The sequence below is a fragment of the Corvus cornix genome, chromosome 1 (genome assembly GCF_000738735.6).
Source record: "Corvus cornix cornix isolate S_Up_H32 chromosome 1, ASM73873v5, whole genome shotgun sequence".
Classification (NCBI taxonomy): Eukaryota; Metazoa; Chordata; class Aves; order Passeriformes; family Corvidae; genus Corvus; species Corvus cornix.
Genome location: NC_046332.1, coordinates 29,757,551 through 29,777,642, shown reverse-complemented (window position 1 = coordinate 29,777,642; position 20,092 = coordinate 29,757,551). Strand labels below are relative to the sequence as shown.

At 47.7% G+C, this 20,092-nt stretch overlaps 1 protein-coding gene across 1 annotated transcript; it reads right to left on the bottom strand.

Annotated features, from left to right (window-relative positions):
- Window positions 1-161: 161 nt before the first annotated feature.
- LOC104690332 (solute carrier family 2, facilitated glucose transporter member 3) lies at window positions 162-11,126 on the bottom strand. Its single transcript, XM_039561414.1, has 10 exons — window positions 10,978-11,126; window positions 7,972-8,067; window positions 6,541-6,701; window positions 6,026-6,266; window positions 5,690-5,852; window positions 4,871-5,058; window positions 4,413-4,517; window positions 3,890-3,991; window positions 3,453-3,656; window positions 162-2,932 (listed from the first exon to the last, which is right to left on the bottom strand). Exons 1-10 carry the CDS (start codon window positions 10,990-10,992, stop codon window positions 2,720-2,722), a joined length of 1,488 nt encoding a protein of 495 aa, XP_039417348.1. The 5' UTR covers window positions 10,993-11,126; the 3' UTR covers window positions 162-2,719.
- Window positions 11,127-20,092: the final 8,966 nt, after the last annotated feature.

Genomic DNA, 20,092 nt, shown 5'->3' with positions numbered 1-20,092 from the left:
TTTGCATAGAGGCTGACAAAAATTACCACTTCCAGTAGGATAAAACAGCAAATCCAGAGTGCTGAGCTACCCAAAAAGGTTGCAGGGTAGATGCTGGTGACATTTCAGGGTGCAGTCTCAGGCTGTGATAAAAGAGTAAGAGAAGACCTACAGGATAAAGGTAAAATCCAAATCAGGTATTTATTTCATATTTTTTATTTCAAAACCAGGAAACAACCACATTAATAAGCATATAAAATCCATCCAAAATATTCACAATGCTGTTACAGAAAAAGAAAATAACAAAAATACCATGTGAGAAAGGCCAACACATTTCGGTCCAAGCCAACACACATCTGATGCAAAGTATGGAATGCTCTTATGCACAGCTGTGGGGAGAATTTCTTAACATACATACCCATAAATATCATGTCTGGATGTGCTGGAGGGTCAAAGGAAGGGCACAGAAATCTACATAACTGAGCCAAAATATCAAAATTGGGAGAGAAGTCTTACATAATACTTCTGAGAATAATTATCTGGCATGTAAGCCTGATAAAAAGCTTGGGAAAACTGGATGTAATATGATTGTATTGTGCAAAGCTGGGGCATTTTAAATTAATTCACAGGAAGCATTTAACAGCAGCAAATTTAACTGATCTTTGCAACTGTTTCTCATTAGGGAAGGTAGAAATGTCATCACTAGTTACTGAAAATGTCGGACAGGCCCCATCAGAATATACATCAATGGGAATTTCTCTAACCTGCTGTGAAGCATTGTGTTGGCAAGAAAGCTTGGGCTATCCACACTACAAAAGTCTTGCTGTCATTCCATCCTTTCTAAGCCTTTCTTCCTTTTACCACCTCAGAATCTGTGGGCCTGCCTCTCTTCTGGGATATCCAGTAATGAATTCCAGCAGGTCACCCTGAGTTTGACCAAGTCCAAAAACTGCAGCTTGATGTCAGAAGAGCAGGAGTTTAAATCAGACCCACCTCTGTGCTACCTGTTCTGTGCAGGTCTGGACAGGCACAGGCCTGGACCCTGTCTCAGAACGCTGCAGTGAAGTAAAGCTGCCCCTCCTTGACTGCAAGTGTACCCTATGTGCTACTTTTTGCCTGCCTGACCTGAGCTGTGCTAGCTCAGCAGCAAGGGTGGGGGATACACAAACTCAACTGCCTGGCGGAATGACAAGCGAGGAGACGGACACTTACTGATGAACAATTACCGCCTGCCACATCCCTCTGAACAGAGGCACTATTACAGAGCTGTACACGTCTACAAAGCACACTGGTGAGCACCACAACATCATGCAGACCTTTCAGAGAGGATATATGGGGCAAAAAACATCTGGCCTTCAACCAAGCAGGGGACTGAGCACTACAGACCTTTCACACTGCTGAACTAGCAAATTCCAGTAGCTCTGGTGTCTAGTCCTGCATCTCTACCCTTATGAACTTACATGTACCACAACTGACCATGCCTGTGTCCAGAAGGGTCATGCTACATGCCTCTGTAATATTTATAGGAACAATTGCTAAGAAAATACAGCTTGGAAAAATAATTTTTATCCTCACACTCCTTTAAATGACAATCTGCAAATTTCAGACTTTATGACGTACTAGACTACAAATAGAGAAGCCAAAAAGAAATAAAATTAAGAGAAGGCAGGAATAATTACCTTCTGGTTTGCAATCACCACCCTCAATCATCCATAGAATGCTTAAAACCATGTCTGAAAATATAATCCAACAACATCCATTTTAAGATGCAATATCACACTCTCATCAACACTTGAGAACAATTATTTAAAATAGCCACCAAAAATCCCTAATAACAGAGATTTTAGTGCAGAAACATACCTCTTCCCACAAGTACACAATTCTTTGAATTTCTTTCCAGAGGGCACCAATAACTTCGAGGTGATGTGCATAATTGGCTCTGCTGTACATACCACATTAAATGCTCAACCTCCTTTTTAGTACCACATTTCTCCTTTACAGTCTTATTGCACCTCAAGTCTACAGCATCTTTTGTTAGAATAGCTATTTCTCTTAAACTTCTCCAATTTCATTATCTGTACATTTTTGTACACCATTAAAAAAATAAATATTTACAAAGTGACATACAAATAAATAAACTGAAGTAAAAGTATGCTTTCAGTCTGTCTATACAAAAAAAATATTAAAGGGCAGGAAAAAAATATGCATGTGACTTGGTCCCCTTTTTCCTGAGGCTAAAAAAAGTGCACACTGGATAGGAAAAAGCAAGATGGTTTTTTGGTAAGCTTGCTAACTTCCAGTGTAACACCATACACACACACAGAGTAGACTCAAAGGGCTGGGGACTCGTTTAGCGGGTCACTTCAACTCACTACAAAAATAGTGATTAGATTCAAATACATAATGGTCACTGTGTGCATAAGTATGTTAACCCCAAACGGCCATTTTACGTGAGAAAAGTAAAAATATTGCCAGCTCTTCTCTGTTCTCCTGATGTTTGTGGCAGGAAAGATGAGATTATTTTTGCAAGTGCCAGGTGCTTCCCAGTATGGCAGACCACCCATATCAGATTTGCTTAACGCTGGCAAGCCTGGCAGAATGGGCGAGCATGTGGGTGAAAAGAAGAAAATAGCAGCAATTGAGGAGGGGAAAAATGTCCCAGTTCTCATGGTTTTCTTTACTCATTCCTTTAATGACTCTTTAAGCATGTAAGAGTTGAAGAATGGGTGTGTCATGGATCTTAGGCAGCTGCTTTGTCAGCTTGTATGCTGTTCAGCTCCACCATGGGGCTCTTCTGGGGTGACATGGGGGCGTTTGCTCCTCGTCCTTCAAAGCCCCTCGAGATGTCTTCAAAAGTCCTGCCCTTGGTCTCTGGCACTTTGAAGAATGTGAAGACAAAGAAGATGACCAGGAAAACAAGGAAGATGAGGAAGACATAGGAGCCACATAGTTTCTGCAGGGAGGACAAATGAAAAAGGTTTCATTTTGAAATTACATGTAAGGTCATTTGCTGTCGACAGGTTAAAATTCCAACACCTTTCTCCAACAGTGCCCTTACTGACTTTTTTGTCATCACAGCATTTTTAAAATTGAAATCAGGTTCCCATGGGCTTCTAAAGGTCTTTAATCTTCCTGAGGGTGACCAAAATTGAGGCTTTTAAAGCAAAAGCTTTGATGTCCTAACTAAGATGGTTCTTCCAAATATTTGTAAGCTACAACTAGTTAAGACAGCAGAATATAAGGTGAGCAACAGCCTTCAGTAACAATCTTAACACTGACTCAGGGACCTCTGGGAGACTCAGGGACTCTGGAAGACTCACCAGCCCACTTCTCAAAGCAGGGACAACTTCCAGGAGAGGCCAGGTTATTAAAGGTCATATAGTCATGTCTCAGAGATGCAGGTTCTGCTACCCTTCTGGACACCTATTCCAATACTGCAGTGCTCTTACAGTGCTTTATTAGCTGAGACTTACCTCTGCATAGGGGAAGAGCATTCCCACCAAGAAATTGGAGGTCCAGTTGGAACAACCGGCCACTGCCATGGCTGCAGGTCGTGGGCCCTGGCTGAAGAGTTCTGCCACAATGAACCAGGGGATAGGGCCAGGGCCAATCTCAAAAAGAGCCACAAAGCCAAAAGTGGCAACAATGCTGATGTACCTGATCCAGTCCACGATGTCCTGCAAGGGAACAAGATATGATCAGCACAACGCCATCTCCAGTGTCACAACTTTCTCAGCTGCACTGCGAACACTGTAGCAGTTCCCAGAGTTATAAAATTGCTCTTTCCACTGCACGCTTGGCTCTAGCCCCAGTTCTACCTGCCTACAGGGCAGCATTGCAGAGCAAAGCAGATGTATAGTCTTATAGGTTCCTGCTGGGGTCAGCCTGGACAGTAACATTGATCACTCACCTTCAGAGCTAAAGCTACAGTCATAACAGCAGCACACACAGCCATGCCAGCCAAACCAATTAAGTGGAGGGTCCGGCGCCCCGCACGCTCCACCAGGAACAGCTGGAAAGGAGAAGGCAGAAAGAAAAAAAGAAATCCATTACTTTGGCAGCAAAAGCAGGACAGGTTCCCTTGCTCAGTATCCTGCACCTCTTGCTTATCTGCCTGTAAACCTCAGTGACCATGGTGATCTCAGTGCAGGTCACCAGGCTGCTCCATCCTCAGCACAAGTTCTTCCACTCTGGTTCTTGCTACTGCTTTCTCTCATCACTCTTTTCCCCACATGCACTCCTTTTCCACCTTCTCTTTCATCTAAGGCAACAACACCTCTTTCTGCCTATCTCTCCTCCCACCATGCCTTGGATGCACTCTTGTCTTTGCTCCTACAGGTCAGTGCATAGCCCAGTGCTTTGCCTGGTTACTTGTCTGTAGTTCCATCTGCCAGGAACAGACCCAGGCAGACACACAGCCCTATTCCACTCACCGACACCACAGTGAAGACTGTGTTTACCACACCAGCTCCAATGGTGGCATAGACAGGCTGTGTGATACCAGCTCTTTCAAAAATCCCCGTGGAATAATAGAATACCTGGAAGAGAAGAGAAGGTTGGACACAGTCATGATTCCATGTTTGAGAGCATGTCCCTCATCCTCTGCCTAATAGCTTGCACACCCAGCAGGGAGTTTCTAAGCAACACTCCACACTATAAAACACCATGCTTCCAGTCAAGGTTCATTCACTTGGTGCAAGGCTGCAGTGTCTTGTGGGAAAAGCAAAAGCCATAATATCCACTTTCCATCTTAGCCAGATGACAAAACAGTGACCCTCCAGTCAAGGCACAAAGAGGTTTTGGGACTCATAGATCTTTCCACACCAGTGGCAAGTGCAAGTTTAGCCAGAGATAAGGGAGGCCCAGAAGATGGGACAGGAAGGTAACTCACAGCATTGATGCCTGAGAGCTGCTGGGAGAGCTGCAGCATGATGGCGATGATAATGGCTTGACGGTAGTTTGGAGAACGGAAGAGCTCTGGCACAGTTGCTTTCTTTTCCTGGGACATTTTAGCACTCTCTTCTTTCATCTCCTGGATGTCTTGAGACACATCTCGATCACCACGGAGCTTCTGGAGAACTGGAGGGAGGAAGCCAAAGGTGTCAGGTATGAGACACACACCTGCTGGCTGTGGGGGGTGTGTGTCCCATCCTGCTATTGCAGGGAGGGCACAGCAGGAAGACTGAACACCTCCAGTTGGTGTTAAGGCCTGCTGCCTGGGAAAGACCAAGCCTCTGCAGGCAGCCTTGCTCTTCTTTTCAACCCAGAGGTCAGGGTGCTGTGATCAGCACAGAAACAGATCCTGCTCATGTTGATTGATCTACAAGCTTATGTTTGATCCTGAAATTCCATTCACACTCTTGCCAGAGCCAACCCCAGCCCTCCAAGCTCCCTGTTACATGCCACCTATTTCGTGCCTTTCAGGAGGAGCTGGTGGAGTAGCAGCAGCTGGTGCTGCTACATCCCACCAGGCCAGGTGCCACTCCTCACATCTTAATCCCACCTGGAGTCTCTGTTGGGTTGCCAGGTTTCTCATGCTTCCTGGCACTGGTGCAACCTAAAGGATGGGAAAGGTAGGCCAGGCCTGGTGCCCTCCGGGAGTCACACCCTAATCCACCACAGGCTCCAGAATCAGTCCTTGCCTCCCACTCAAGTGCAGTGCAGGCTGAGAGCCAGAACACTGCCCTGCCCCTTTGAGATGAGTCCTTACCTGCTTGGGCTTTCTCCTCCTCCATCTTGTTGATCAATAGGAAACGGGGGCTTTCAGGGCAGAACAGAAGACCTACACACTGCAGGATTGCCGGGAGGACCGTGAACCCCAAAAGCATTGGCCAAAGCCCTTCAGTGCCCATGATTGCCTCTAGTCCAAAGATCTACACCAAGAATAGGAGAGAAACAAGAGTGATTTTAAACACTTCAGTTCCTCACCCCCACTCCAGTATGACAGGATCCACATACTGCACCTGGTGGCAATTAAAGCCCTCCTCGCCCTCTCCCAGCCCTCCTTCCCCCACCCGAGGGTAGGATCAGGTTGTACCACGCCTACCTGAGCCACCAGGATGCCCACAACAATGCCCAGCTGGTTGAGGGTGCCAAAGGCGCCACGGACACTGGTGGGTGAGACCTCACTGATGTACATGGGCACAAAGCCGGTGCAGAGGCCACAGAAGACACCAATAATGAAGCGGCCAAGAATCAACATCTCCACTGCCTTTGCTGCCTTAGAGAAGGCCATGAGAAGGCCACCAGCAAAGGCCAAGATGTTCACCAGAAGCATGGAGTTCCTCCTGCCAGGGTAAAGATGTCAAGAATGAGCTTAAACTGGCAATACAGCGGGAATATTGGTAAAGGTAAACCTGCCCATGATCTCCCATCTCAGGGGTGGGAAGAGAATGGAATAATTCCCATTCAGCTCCTGCCTTGGTCTGCAATCCTTTTTGCAGCCCACACATTCTTGCTTCCTCCTGAGACATCTCTTCCCACCTCTGCCCTCTTCCTCCCAATGCTCCTTTGCAGAAGGGAAAAGTTCTCCAACAGATTGCATCCCTCTTCCCAACTTACCTGCCAAATCTGTTTACAAACAGACTGACTGAGAAGGAGCCAATCATGCCTCCTACGGAGAAGATGGCCACAGAAAGAGACCACAGAGAGGTGAGGAGTTCTTGGGAGACAGCCTTCCCACTCCTTTCTGACAGAGTTTTGTTGAAAAACGTCCGGATGATCTGCAACAGGAATCAGGTAGAGAGTCACAATCCAGAGGGGAGACTGCTGTCTTCCTTCTGCTTCCTGCTGCCATGAAAACAGAGATAGACCCAAAAACGCAGCAGTAAGTTATACAAGGGAAAATGAGGGTGCAGAAGGAGGAGCTTGCACTGAAGTAGCAGTATGATGAGGGAGAGTGCTTCACTCAATGGGGGGGGCAGGCGGGGTACCCACAGGACAGCAGTGTCTATTAAGGAAAACAGGCTTATCTTCTGAATATTTCAGATGATGTGAGTCACTGGTGGCTCTTGGGAAGAGGCATGAGACAGCTGGGAGTGAAAGGGAACAAGAAAACATGACCAGTGAGAGGATGGGAACATTTCTGGCAATGTCAAAACACTGGCAGCAGGGTTAGGATTTCTGGGATAGAAATAGTTGGAGACACAAGGCTTCACTGAAGTAAACCTGAAAAATTGTTTATTTTTAACATAATTCCTCCCCATGGGGATGTGACAGGGCCACGCTGCTGATTTCCCAGGCATCTCTCTAAGCTAGTGAGGTAAATTCTGGCATGGGCTGGGGGGGGGGGGGACAGAGTGTCTCCCCCAGCAGATGGCAGCAGGACATTAGCTAGGGAGGGACCAACCCCATCCCCCATCCTGTCACGAACATCGCTTCCCGGAGACAGGGTGGATGTGGTATTCATGACTCAGTTCTTGACAGAGGAACCATCTTAAAGTTACATGAAAACCACATCTCATTTTCTTCACGTCTTGGTTCTTAGGCTACAGTCATGAGATGATTCGGTCAGAATGGCCAAGTCACAACCCTTTTGCAAGTACTGAATCTATACTTAACACAAGGAATGAATAAACAAGTAAAATAAAGAAACTTGAAATAAACTAAATTAGGGCAGCTGTAATTCCTACCAGCCCTTAACTGTTTTCTGCCTGCTGCTCTCTGCATTCCTTCTGCCATGGTTGGTTTATTCTGACTCAAAACCAAAGTGGCTCACATTCCTCCACACACCACATATGGCAGATGGAGCCCCCCTGCCCTTCCTGCGCTCCTAATTAGGAGAATTAATCTCTGTTTGCTCTCTCTCCTCCCCAAAAGTTTGCCCTTCCTGTTCAATGTTATATTTGAAAGGGGGCTTTAAATGCCTTATTGACTACATAAACCAGAACCAAATTATTGGCTGCTGGGGAGACAGTCCCTCTCCTTTCTACACCACTGTCTTCCCATCAGCCCCTCACTCATCCCACCTCCCCAGCTCATTCCTTGTCTCACCTTCTCAGGTGCATTAATTACACCAGTGTTGTACCCAAACTGGAGAGATCCAATGGCAGCAATGCAAACAGCATAGACAAGAGGCGCTGTGATTTTCTGTGGAAAGAGAGGGAACAATTATTTAGTTAATTTGGCTTTCTACACAACTTGAGTTTCTCTTCAGCATAAACAGCAGCTGCCGCTCATAGGTGCCATGTGCAAGGGCTCTGAGGGCAGGGAATGGGCTTTTATCCAGCAAGGGTGGGTGGGTACCAGTAGCATCCCTTGGATCCCCTTCCCAGGAAAGGGGGATGCAACTGTACAGCAGGGAAAGTTCTGTGACTACAAGTAGGAGGGCTTGTCGGGGCCACCCCTTTATTATCTCCTGACCTTCAGCAACTTTTCACAGCTCATTAGTAATGAATACACTGGCTGCATTAGTGGCTGTTATTTTGGGTTGATCTGCTTTACAGAAGCTTTTGCTGATCTCTGGCATGTCATGAAAGAAGGGTCTAACTCTTTCCTGCGCCAGCTGACAAGTTCCCACAAATTGAGTCACCGATCTGCCCATGAGCTACACTGGCAGTCACTCATAACAGTTACAACACGCACTCTTCAGCGGCAACAGTGTTTTTCCCAGGCGAGAGCTTCCCAACCCTGCCCCAGGGCACCTGGCAGAGCAGCGTGCCTCAAGAGGTGGCAGCAGCTGCTACCAAGCTCCCCATCTATTTTTCTTTAAGCTGGGGCAATAGCTGGTATTTTAAATGATGTACACTGCCTGGAATTTCAGTGTACCTGAATCTCTATTTAAATAAAAAACTGCTGAGCCCTCAGAGCCATAGGGAAAGCCTGAAGGTCCAGCCTCAGAAGCCCCACAGACCGAGAAATTTAAGTGTCAGCGAAAAGCATCTGACATTTTGTTCATTTTTAAAGCTCGTGGCATTTAAGCCAGCTCTGAGTGAGGGAGGTGTGGGGGAGCAGGTGACTCAGGAGTTGGCACTTAGGCAGCCAGTGCTTGAGTTGGCATAATTTGGAAAAATTGTGTTCCTTCCCATCTCAGGAGGTATGAAAGCTTTTCCAAAAATATCAACAGTTCCTTTTCCAAGACTTTCCTATTATTGTACTTAAGCCTGGCAGAGTAAACTACTTGTTGAGGCCTACTGTCACAGCTCTTCCAGTCTCTCACTTTCTAGCTCAGCTCCAGGAGTAGTGGTTCTCAAACTGCCCAAAGTTTTTGACAATAACCTTCTGTCAGTGCTCATGACACCTTCACCAATCTTTTCAAGGCAAGCACGTCTGTGCTTCTGGCCTGCACAACCCTCAGACACAACCAGTTCAGCCTGAATAAACAGAAATTGAGGAAATTACTCTCAGCCATGGTTTCCTGCATCTACATCATGTAAATGTCCTCCTGCCCCGGTCAGTGGTGGAGACAAAGTGGACAAGGAGCAGATGAGCACAGAGGTAGCATTCACACCTGAACACACCATAGGCAGTCCAGGCATTCTCACAGGCACCCTGTGACCGCTCCCCTCTTTATCTCAAGGAAATTTGGCAGAGAACCACAAGGACACAGAACTTTCAAAGCATCTGGATGCCTGTAGAAGTGCATTATAATATCTAAGCAGTTTTAGGACTCCAGGCCAGGCCATCTCTAGCCAGCAAGTATGGCAAAGCTGCAGGCAAACCCCAGCTCTCCACATGGTTTACACAAAAGCACCTTTCCCCCAGGACTCTGCTTTGTCATGGCTTGCAGTGATCTCAGCTGGCCTTTTTCTTCTGGGTGCTGCAGGGACCACAAGGTCCCTGCTTTGTGGGTACCCCTCACTGCGGTGGTACATAAATAAACTGTAAGGAGGTTAGTTGTTCTACCCTCTTTCCTACTTCTTCTCCTGGCTGTTGCTATTCATCTCCTACCCAGCCTCCCACCACCTAGACATCACAAGGCATGACCCATCCCCTCCAGTGAGCCAGACTGTGATCTAATGTATGGATCATTTGTTAATGCTGCAAGTGCCTCGCTTCCCGAAAGGCAAGCGGGCAGCTCGGAAATAGCACAGCTACACCCACTCTATCTAAAGGCTCAAGACTGAGGTCTGTACACCAGCACGGAATTCGAACCACCACCCCTCCCTCCGACCACAGGCATCGGCTGCATTCATTTCCCAGGAGATGCTCCTCACCAGCTCCCCTCCTTCACTGACTGCAACCCCAGAGTTGTACAACTTGTTGAGCCCGGCAGGAGCGGCCTCTCCGCGCTTCTCCGAGCGACCTTGACCAGACGCTCTCCCTTCCTCTGCCTCATCCTCTCACGCTGTCCTCATCACCCTCCCAACAACATGGCGATGAGAGCCCGGGCCTTCTCCAATTCTGGCTGCTCCCGTGTAATTCCCCGGCATCCCGCACCAGGTCCAGCTGGGTATTTGCTGTCTCCCTTAGCACATTCAAACACACGCAGCCATGAGCTCACTCCACTGCTGCACACCTCACTCGCAGCTGCAGATGAGCAGATGTCCCCTGCTCTCCATATGAGAAAGAGGGGAAGCCCATGCTCTGCCACCTTCTTCAAATTTAAAAATGCCTTTATAACTCATACCACCACCACCCAAAAAGTGCCTTTAAGAGCAATCCCCCTTTTAGCATCCTAAACCCTGGGACAAACCGAGTGCGGCGCCGCCAGCGAAACAAACCTCGTGATCAATACCCTACAGCACGGACAGCATCATGCGCATCATCAGGCCACGCGCACGAAACCAAATCGATCCAGCGACCTCCGACAACCTCTCCCGAACTGTGCGGTCCTCCCCCACTCCCGCAGGCAGCCGCCGAAGGGCCGAGCAGCGGCCCTGCCGGGACCACCACCGCATCCATCCCCACTGCGGCCCGCAGACACCGGGAGACGGCGACGATCCCCGGCCGCACGCCGGTCGCGACTGCATCTCACCACCCCCAGCCCTCCGCCGAAGCGCCCGGCGACCCGAGCGACGGAAAAGAGGGCGAAAAGGAGCCCGCGTTCGCCCCCCGTACCTTTTTGGCATCCATGGTCGGAGGCCCCCGGAGCACGACTGCCGGCGAACGGCCGCCCGCCCGCACCTAACGGAACGCGCGAGAGGCTCCGCGCCCGCCCGCGCCCGAGACTGCCGCGAACCCGCCCCGCGCACACCTCCCGCCTGCACACCCGCGGATTTATGGGCACAGCCATGGGAGGGGAGGCGCAGGGCAGAGGGCGGGGAGGGGGGCGCGGCTGAGCTGCCGCCGGGCAACCCATCGCCGCGAGAAGGAAAAAAAAAAAAAAACACCAAAAACGCAGCAATCACGAAACACCCCCCCCCCCCCCCCCTCCCGGAGCTCACGCCCCTCTGTGACGGGAATCTGCGTGCGGGGCGGCCGGGCCGTGATGGAGCGGGCCGGGCGGGGGCAGCGGGCCGGGCGGCCGTGGAGCGGCGGCCCCGCTTTCCCGCGCCGCAGGGACCGCACAAGGAGCCAGCACACCTCGGATGCCACGCGCGAAACGCTGGCTCATGGCACAACCAGCGCTTTGCACCGACAGCAGCTGCGTGACGTGAAGCGACGTCTTTATTTATTTTTCGTTGTATTTAGAAATAAATATCTTTTCTTCGGTCTGTGAGCCAAAGCAGCAAGGCCGGCAGTGACGGTGCAGAGGCAGCCACACAAACAGCAGGGGCAGGAGCCTGAAGTCAAATGCTGTGCTCTGCGGGTGGTCCTCCCACCTCGCAAAGCTGCGGATGAAATACAGCTCTGGATGGCTGCGTTTCGGGGATTGTTTGTCTGGTTGCCAAAAATACATTTTTCATATGATGATAGAATCTACGGGGGCAAAGCTGAAGCTGGATCTAGTCCCAGACTTATACCCTTCCTTACAAGGGCAGGTAATGACAGGACACGGGGGAATGGCTTCAAAATGACAGAGGGCAGGTTTAGATCAGATAAGAGGAAGAAATTATTTTCTGCGAGGGTGGTAAGGCACTGGCAGAGACTGCCCAGAGAAACTGTGGATGCCACATCCCTGGAAGTGCATGAGGCCAGGTTGGATGGGGTTTTGAGCAAAAAAAGTAAAAAGTGTCACCGCCCATGGCAGGGAGATTGAAACAAGATGATTTTTAAGGTCCTCCCCAACTCAAACTGTTTGATGAGTCTATAGTTCAATCAAACACTACTGTGCTCCACATTTACCGTCCATCCTTCAGGTCAAACAATTGCCAAACTCTTCCAGGAGAATAATGAAGAGCTGTGCTTTGAATCAAGCAAAAGTGCTGTCAAACAATAAAAGTCTTCCCTGAATTAAGAATCTGTCAAGGACTTTGACTTCAGAAAACAGCTATGGTTGAGAGCTAGGGCTGGGGACAAGAACAGTGAGGAAAAAACTGACTTACCCTGGTTTTTATTGTTAGGAAAAATACCTTGAGACCGGACACTTTTGCCATCAAATTCTGGGGAACTGGAACAATCCCATTTTGAATTCGATTCTGCTGTTTATTTGGTGTTGTCACCTGCCCACACATAACTGGAAATTAACAGGTCCCTCACTCACTCTCAGAAACACCCATTTATTTTATGGCATTTATGAGGGTGAGTGATAAACAACCTCATGGGGTATTTATGTGTTATATTTCTTTGATAAATATCTCATGGGTATTCCGTGTGCTGTTAAAATATTATTGCCAGAAAAAAAACCAATGTGGAAGGGCAAGGGATGCATGCACAGTCCTCTTTCTTCAGCTGTGTGACAAAAGCTCCTCCTCATACCCAAAAAGGAGCACGGAGAGACAATGGCAGAAGGAGGCCCCCAGCTAACACTCTGCCCCAGCTACTTCCAGGCCCCTCACAAGAGCCATTAGCACATCAAAGGTGGCATTTTCATACACCCGGAGGAAAACAGGGACACAATGCCAGGTGACAACCCGGATTAAGGACACCCTGCCTGGGCCAGCAGCTCAGGAGAGCCATCAGCCCAGGTGCGAAATTCATCACAAAGCCAAAGCTGGAGCATCTTTCAAACTGTGAAAGAGGCAGTGCTGTGCACGGGGGCACGGACACCTTGCAGGATGCAGGGGAAGAGCATTTTGGGATTGCACAGGACTTACTATGGGATGCTTAGAGGAGGTAACAAAGAGGGGAAAGGGAGAGATAGGGGGAAAAAAGGGACAGTTGCATGAAAACTCTTGGCTGACCAGCACAAGTGTCCAGCCTTGTCCTGCACTTGGTTAGCACAGTTTGCCCTATCTCGTTATTAAATTCTGCTTTTGGCTCTGAGGTGCTCTCTGTAGGGGTGAGTACCAGTGATAGCTGCTTGTCTCTAAGGGTGAGGCCATGCCAGGTTGGCTCCCGTGGGGAATCAGGAGTATCCTGGCCATCCATGCAGACACCTCTGCGTGTGCGTACCAGCAGCAGGAGTGGGGCTGCAGCCTTGTGCCAGCATCAGAGACTGGTGTCTGTGGTCAGACTGTGTGAGCCCAGCTCCTTGGAAGGATCCACCTCATCCTATTTACATGTGCACATAAACATGTATACTCCCCACTGCTGGAGCTCCATCCTGCTCCTTCTGTGAGGTGACTGGTGCTGAATGTGTGTCTGTGTAGCTCTGTGAGGCGGCCGTGTATAACACAGCGTGTATGTGTGGGTTCATGCACGTGCCTACGGGGAATACAGGGTCATTCTTGCTACTGGGAGCAAGGAGCTGTGTCAGCCTCACCTCTGCCAGGCTGATGGGTCCAGCCTAATTCCCTAACACTTTGTTTGAGTAATTCTGGCTCGCATTTTTCTTTTTCCTAGGTTATTTTCCATTTGTTTGCAAGCATGGCAAACTCCACATTGAATCTGATCACCCCTCTGTCCCAAACTCTGGCATTAGCTCTGGAAATATTCATTTACTGGTTAGTGTGAGAATTTGCCATATTTGTGGAGGCTTTAAGCATATTCACATTTCAGAGACAATCTTTGGACTGCATTCTTCTGAAATGTCCTCATTCGTTGTTTATTCTTAACCCACATAAGTCTGTTGCAAGTGCTGAGCAATCCAAACTTTAAGATTAGATTAAATACATACATAGCTACCGGTCCAATTTAGAAGCAATAAAAGTTTAGCTAAAAATTAAATTTCTAACAAATAATGCAGAACATCGTGGGTAGTACGTCTTTATTTTACAGAGCTGGAGAAGTAAACAGTAATATAAAAGACTGTTTCTTTCTCAAGCTCAAAATGCATCAACTGAACCCCCAGTTTCCCTAAGGAATGTGGGGGGAAATACCCATTTCAGTGAGTTTTGCCCCTATGTGATCAAATATTTAGATTTGAAGTTTGCATCACAGCCCGTTCCTCCTAAATACCAGTTTTGTTTCTGTCCTGGGACACACACCTACCTCCCACATCATGGCTAATTCTTCTGAAGATCGGCTGTTGGGGGAAGTACCTTAACACCTCCTTAGCAGAGCTATCTGGTACTGCACCAAGTGAAACTATTCACCCAATCTTTTTGTGAATAATACCCGTGTATTATGCAAAGTGCAGTTACTGCACTAGGATGGAGGCCCACTGCATGTGGGCAGCCAGACCTAAGGTTGCTGGGGGAAGGGCCAGGCAGAACCGGTCCCAGGTAGAACTTGATGCTGGCTGCCCCACATGAAACACCGGTGTCCTAACCACAGAACTATGGGGATTGGGAAAGGCTTGTCTTTTGCTTGACAAGCTTTTTTCTTTTTGGCTTTGAGAACACTTGCATGTCTAAACTAGTGCATGCCAACTAGCATTTCATTTCCAGGGAGCTTCCATTTTCTGAGAAAAGCTGGTTTTATCAGAGAATCCCTAACATTAAGCAAGAGCCCCAGTAATGGGCAAGCCTGCTCTTATTTTAATTTATCTCAGGGACTGGAGCTGGCATGTGACCCCACAGAAGCACCTTGCTATGACTTTTTGAGAATGTCAGTGGAGGTCCAGGTACAGTTCTCTGGCAAACACATTTCATATACAAAAGGTCTTGGCTCAAGGCACGAATGAGGAGAAGGCACCGTGCTACAAAAATAAAAAACCTAACTTTTTTGATCCTGTCCATGCCTCTACAACCTAATGGGAACACAGACTGATCAACAGAGATTGATCAACCACAGGATCATAACACTGCTGTCCAAGCTCCTGGCAAGCTGTATTTCACCTGCTTTACTGAATCTGCCCAAGCTGCAGTTCAGTGGTGCTGCCCCATATGATGAAGCTCTATCCATCTCTTTCGCCTCCACATTTAGGGAATCCTATCTCGTGTTTCTTCTTATTTTGCCTGGAGAACAAATTCTTCAGAGATAAGAGGAGCAGGGACAAGGAGGATTATTATGCAGTGTTTGCCTTGAGAGCTGATTTTGTGCTTTTCTGTTTGTTGTGTTTATAACAAAAGAGCATTCAGAACAAAAGAGAGAGAATGAGAGCCAGCATGGGCCAGAAGCTTCCCCCTCAAGCCATGAGTAACTTTTATTGTTGAGAGGAGGTTAGTAGGAGGGGGGGAAGAAAAGGAGGAAAGATAAAAGAGAGAAACAAGATGATGGGTGGGATGTAGGTTGGCCTGTAAACAACAGGAGGTTAAGCTAGTGAGAAAAGAACCAATGGAAAGACAGAAGGCAAAAACAAAAGGACATAATGAGGTGAAGAAAGAAAATACTAAAGCAGATTAAAAGTGCAAGGCAGAGGAATAGAAGAGAAAAGGAAGGAAAAGGCAGCAGCAAAATACCAGAGGAAAAAGGATAACTTGTGAATAGTCAGAAAAGATGAACAGACAGAAAGGTAGAGGAGGAAGCTGCAAAATTACCCAACTAAAAGAGCACGGACATAGCACTGGAGAGATCACGGCAGTAAACCTAAGACACCTTTAAATTCTGCAATTGTACCCTCAACCTCGGTGCAGTGTAGGCTGAAGCTACTATCTGAAAACTTTGGTGATTAAGCTGGCTGGTTAATCTGAAGTAAACTGAAGTTAAAAGTTTTATTACTTTCACCGTTGCTTTCAAAAGGGGAAGTATGTGTTGTAAAAAAAAAAAATCAGCGGAAACCAATATTTAATGCTTTAACAATGATTCACAAAGAGGAACTAACCTTATTAAAAGAATGAATAGTTCTGCAGAAACCCACGTGCTGGAGAGGAAGCCAGCATCCCCTTGAAAATTCTGTCGTGGTGCTATGTGAGAAACGTGACAGCCCCCTGAAAGTCATGTAAGGTTTCCTAGTCCCATCTCCTATAACGCTTCAAGCCTTGTCCTCTTCTTTTGCTCCGACCTGAAAAAGACTCCTGACCAGCATCTAGGCCACAAGCCTGTTTTTTCTCCTGATTGATGTTGCCTTGTGAAACCAGGCTTTCTAGCAAAGAGAGGAGCAATATACCTGTACATTTCCCTTTTCTTGCACTATTTATTTATCTTATTTTATTCTAACACTGGTACATATCTCAGAACAGCAATAATTAAGTATGTGCATGTGACTCACAGAGAATGTTATAAATGCATGTATTTTTTTACCACAAGCAACTGCCCTTCTTATGATCTCTTTCAGTGTTTCCCTCCTTTTCTCTGGAATGTGGAAGTAAACTACAACTGAAACTGCCCCAAAGCCCATGTCCCAGTCGTGAACTGGGATGCTGCAGCATCTGGGGTGGTGGAGGCAGCAGCAGAGCTGTGATGGGAGCTCAGGGCTGAGCTAACAGGAGGCTGCAGGGCTGCAGGAGCGAGACACTTTGGCCAAAACATATGTGGTGTGGGCTTTTTCTATATCAGGTCAAAAAAGGGGCCATGGGAAGAGTGCTCCAAAACCCTGCACACTGCTCCTGTACTGAGATCCAGGCATTAAACCAATCTTCAGGAAGACCTGCCTTATGCAGCCTGTCCTGCTCTCTAGTGCCAGCAGGGTCAACCACCAGAACAGGGGCAGGAGGAATGTCACTGTGTTTTTCTCCACCCTGAGCAAGAAACTAAATTAAAGGCAATGTAAGAAAACAGCCTGGCTCATGAAGTTCAATTAAAGCCAGTCAGCATAAGCAGAGAAAAAAAATTGTACCAACCTGCAAAATTACAAAGAGAATTCCCTAGCAAAGTCCTGGGCAGCAGCATAGCTATAGGAAGATACACCCAGTTCAGGAGAGTGGTTGGACTAGGGGTTGGTTCATGAGGAGGTCTGGAGAAGAATAGAAGGTATGGGATAGAGGGAATTAGGGTTGCCAGTCATCTGAGCCCCCCTTCCTTCTTATTCCTTTTCCCGAGGGCTGAACAGTACATGCATAAGGACTGGGTTGTTTTTGACAAATCTTCACAAAACTAATCTTTACTTTATATTGCCCAAGAGATTACTATATTCCGATGGTAAAACGTTATTTCTTAAGGAGGGTGGGAAACAATTTTTCTCTGGAAGACATAAGAAGAAACTCTCTTTGGTACGTGCAGGGCAGTGTGCCAGCCTGCGGAAAGGATGATGGGAAATTTGACAAATGCAGCTCGACAATGTGCTCAGGCTGCTTAACCAGCTGCAGTGTTTCAGTCACACAGATACCGATCAGAAAGCATAAGCTTCCTCACATTTTATGCCCAGCCTGGTCAATCCAGCACCAGTGGAATAGGTGCTGGGGAATGCTGCCTGCTGGCACGCAGAGCCAGTCCGGGCCTGCACCCATGGCACGGAGTGGAGGTGTTTCATCAGTGTGAGCTGCCTTATCTCACGTCCCCATTTAGGCATACTCCTCACGCCCCAGCATTAGTAAGAGAAAACTACAGCAGGGCCAGCATACACACATACAGAGTGTGCAGAGCTGAACCCACCCACTAGACCTACACACGCCCCAGCAAACACACACATTAACACAAATACATTGACACAAACACACAGACACACCGGGCACGAGCAGAGCTGCGGATTCGCAAACACCACTTCTCAAGGCATTTCTCTCCAAGCCATGTTCTGCTCCCAGGTGCCTGACCCGAATCACACTACATTTTCCAGCAACAGAGTGAAGGATTGTAGCCTGGGGCGGAGGGGAACAGAGACTGTGAAAATGGCTGAGATCACAAGTAATTATAGCAGCAGGATTCCTAGGAAAGGAACAAAGCCCCTGGCCAACCCTTCTCCACTCCCCTCACCCCTGTAATCTAAAGTTAGCTGTAAACACTCAGCGGGACCTGAGCCTCCCCCTGTCCCTATGCGGGCTAACAATGGCTAAACCGATCTAGGGCACCGGGGTTTATCATTCCTCTCCCAGCACGGGATGCTCTGAGCTGCCCCGGGGCAGTGCTCCCCTCTCCTCCCAAGCACAGCAGCCCGTGCTTGCTGCTCAGTCAGCAGGAGCACAAGGAGCAGCCCATGCAGGTCAAAAAAGTGGCGATGGGAAGGGTGCTCCAAACCCCTGCACGCTGCTCCTGTACTGAGATCCAGGCATTAAACCAATCTTCAGGAAGAGCTGCCTTTTGCAGCCTGTCCTGCTCTCTAGTGCCAGCAGGGTCAACCACCAGAACGGGGCAGGAGGAATTCCAGCCTGCAACCTCATCATCCCATCCCATCCCGGCAGTTCTGCCCAATTCCCCCTCAGAAACAGGTGCCAGCAAAGGGCGGTATCTCCCCTATATTGTCCCCTCATACTTCTTCCTTTTCAGGGGAATACCACGTTTCCTGATTCGTGCTCTCTTGCCTCTTCCCCAGCCTCCTTTCTCACCCTCCAGTGATGCTGCCCTGCTCATGTAAACCCATCTGGCTTTTGTATTGCTCCTTCTGGGTGCTCCACACACCCTTTGTGCTACCCCAGGATCATTCCTGCACCCTTTCATGGCTCACTTGCACTCCTACACATGCATGTACCTGCTTGCCCGTGGCCCTCCTCACCCCTTTGAAAACCAGAGCGGCTGCATTCAGCCAGCCTAGCTGTGCAAGGATGCTGTGCACAGCTGCCCAGGTGTGTTTTGGTGGGCACGTGGAGGATTCTTTGGGGCCTGTTGCATTACAGTTGTATTTCTATATAAAATGTTCACATCTGAGTAACTTTATGTTCTGATACATAAACAGACACATAATGTGTGATGTTGTGCACCTGTACAAACATTGGCGTGCCTGAGATTACCAGTGCATGAATTCATAATATTAATGGTATCATAATATTAAAATGTGTACATATTACTTATGTCCACATATATATTTATGCACGCACTTTTATTTCTGAGTTTTAAATACCTGAAGATATTTGCACACATGCTAATTTGTACATACAAAGGCATGTAGATACACATGTGATCACATGAATGTACACATAACATATAGCTCTATCTTTGTTTCTGCTTGCATATCTCTGCTTGCTCACATTCATAGAGCTACTATATTTGTTTATATATATGCATTTCTGTGTACCAGTAGGCACGTGTTCCCTCTTTGAAAGCCTTTATTTTTATTGTTTATTGCTACTGGGCAAAGTTTACCCAAACTTCAATTTTCACATTCATAAAAATAAAAACAAAATCCTACAGGGGAACTTCTGTAGGTAAGGAAGAAGGGGTTTTTTCCTTTGTATTTTGTTGTGCAAAAAATATCACTCCTTATAGTGATAAGGTCTCAAACCCAGAAAAAAGGAGAGCTTGAACAGTAAAGATTTTGCTGAAAGCATTAAGAAAGTTAATGCTATTGACTAAATCCTCAAAAGAAATCTGTACCTTTCCAACCAGATGTGAAGGGCAATACTTTTAATATTTTACATGACCATTTGCAACAGGGTAGGCCACAAGTGCTGCTCTGCACAGCTTTACAGTGAAGTGTAAGGAGAGCTTCTCTGTACTCTCCATTGGCAACACCCTGGAGAGGTTCCTGGGAGACTCACACAGGAGCTGTGGCTGCTCTGGCCCAGGCCTCTCCAGAGAAAGCCCTGGAAGCTGGAGAGGTCACAGGCCTGGCTGCATGGCCTCCTCCTTCCAATCCACGTCACTCCAGCAAGTCCTCTTCCCGTAATACTTTTGTTTGCTCTGAAACAGCTCTCACTGTGGCCCTGTTTCTCAGCAAGGTACAGGCCACCTGCTCAGAGGTCAGGGACCAAGAATAAGCTTTGACAAACATCTCTAGTACTGAGAAGCTTTGGATTCAAGTTCCCCAGAGACAAGACAGCTTGTAGGAAACAGGCTCAGC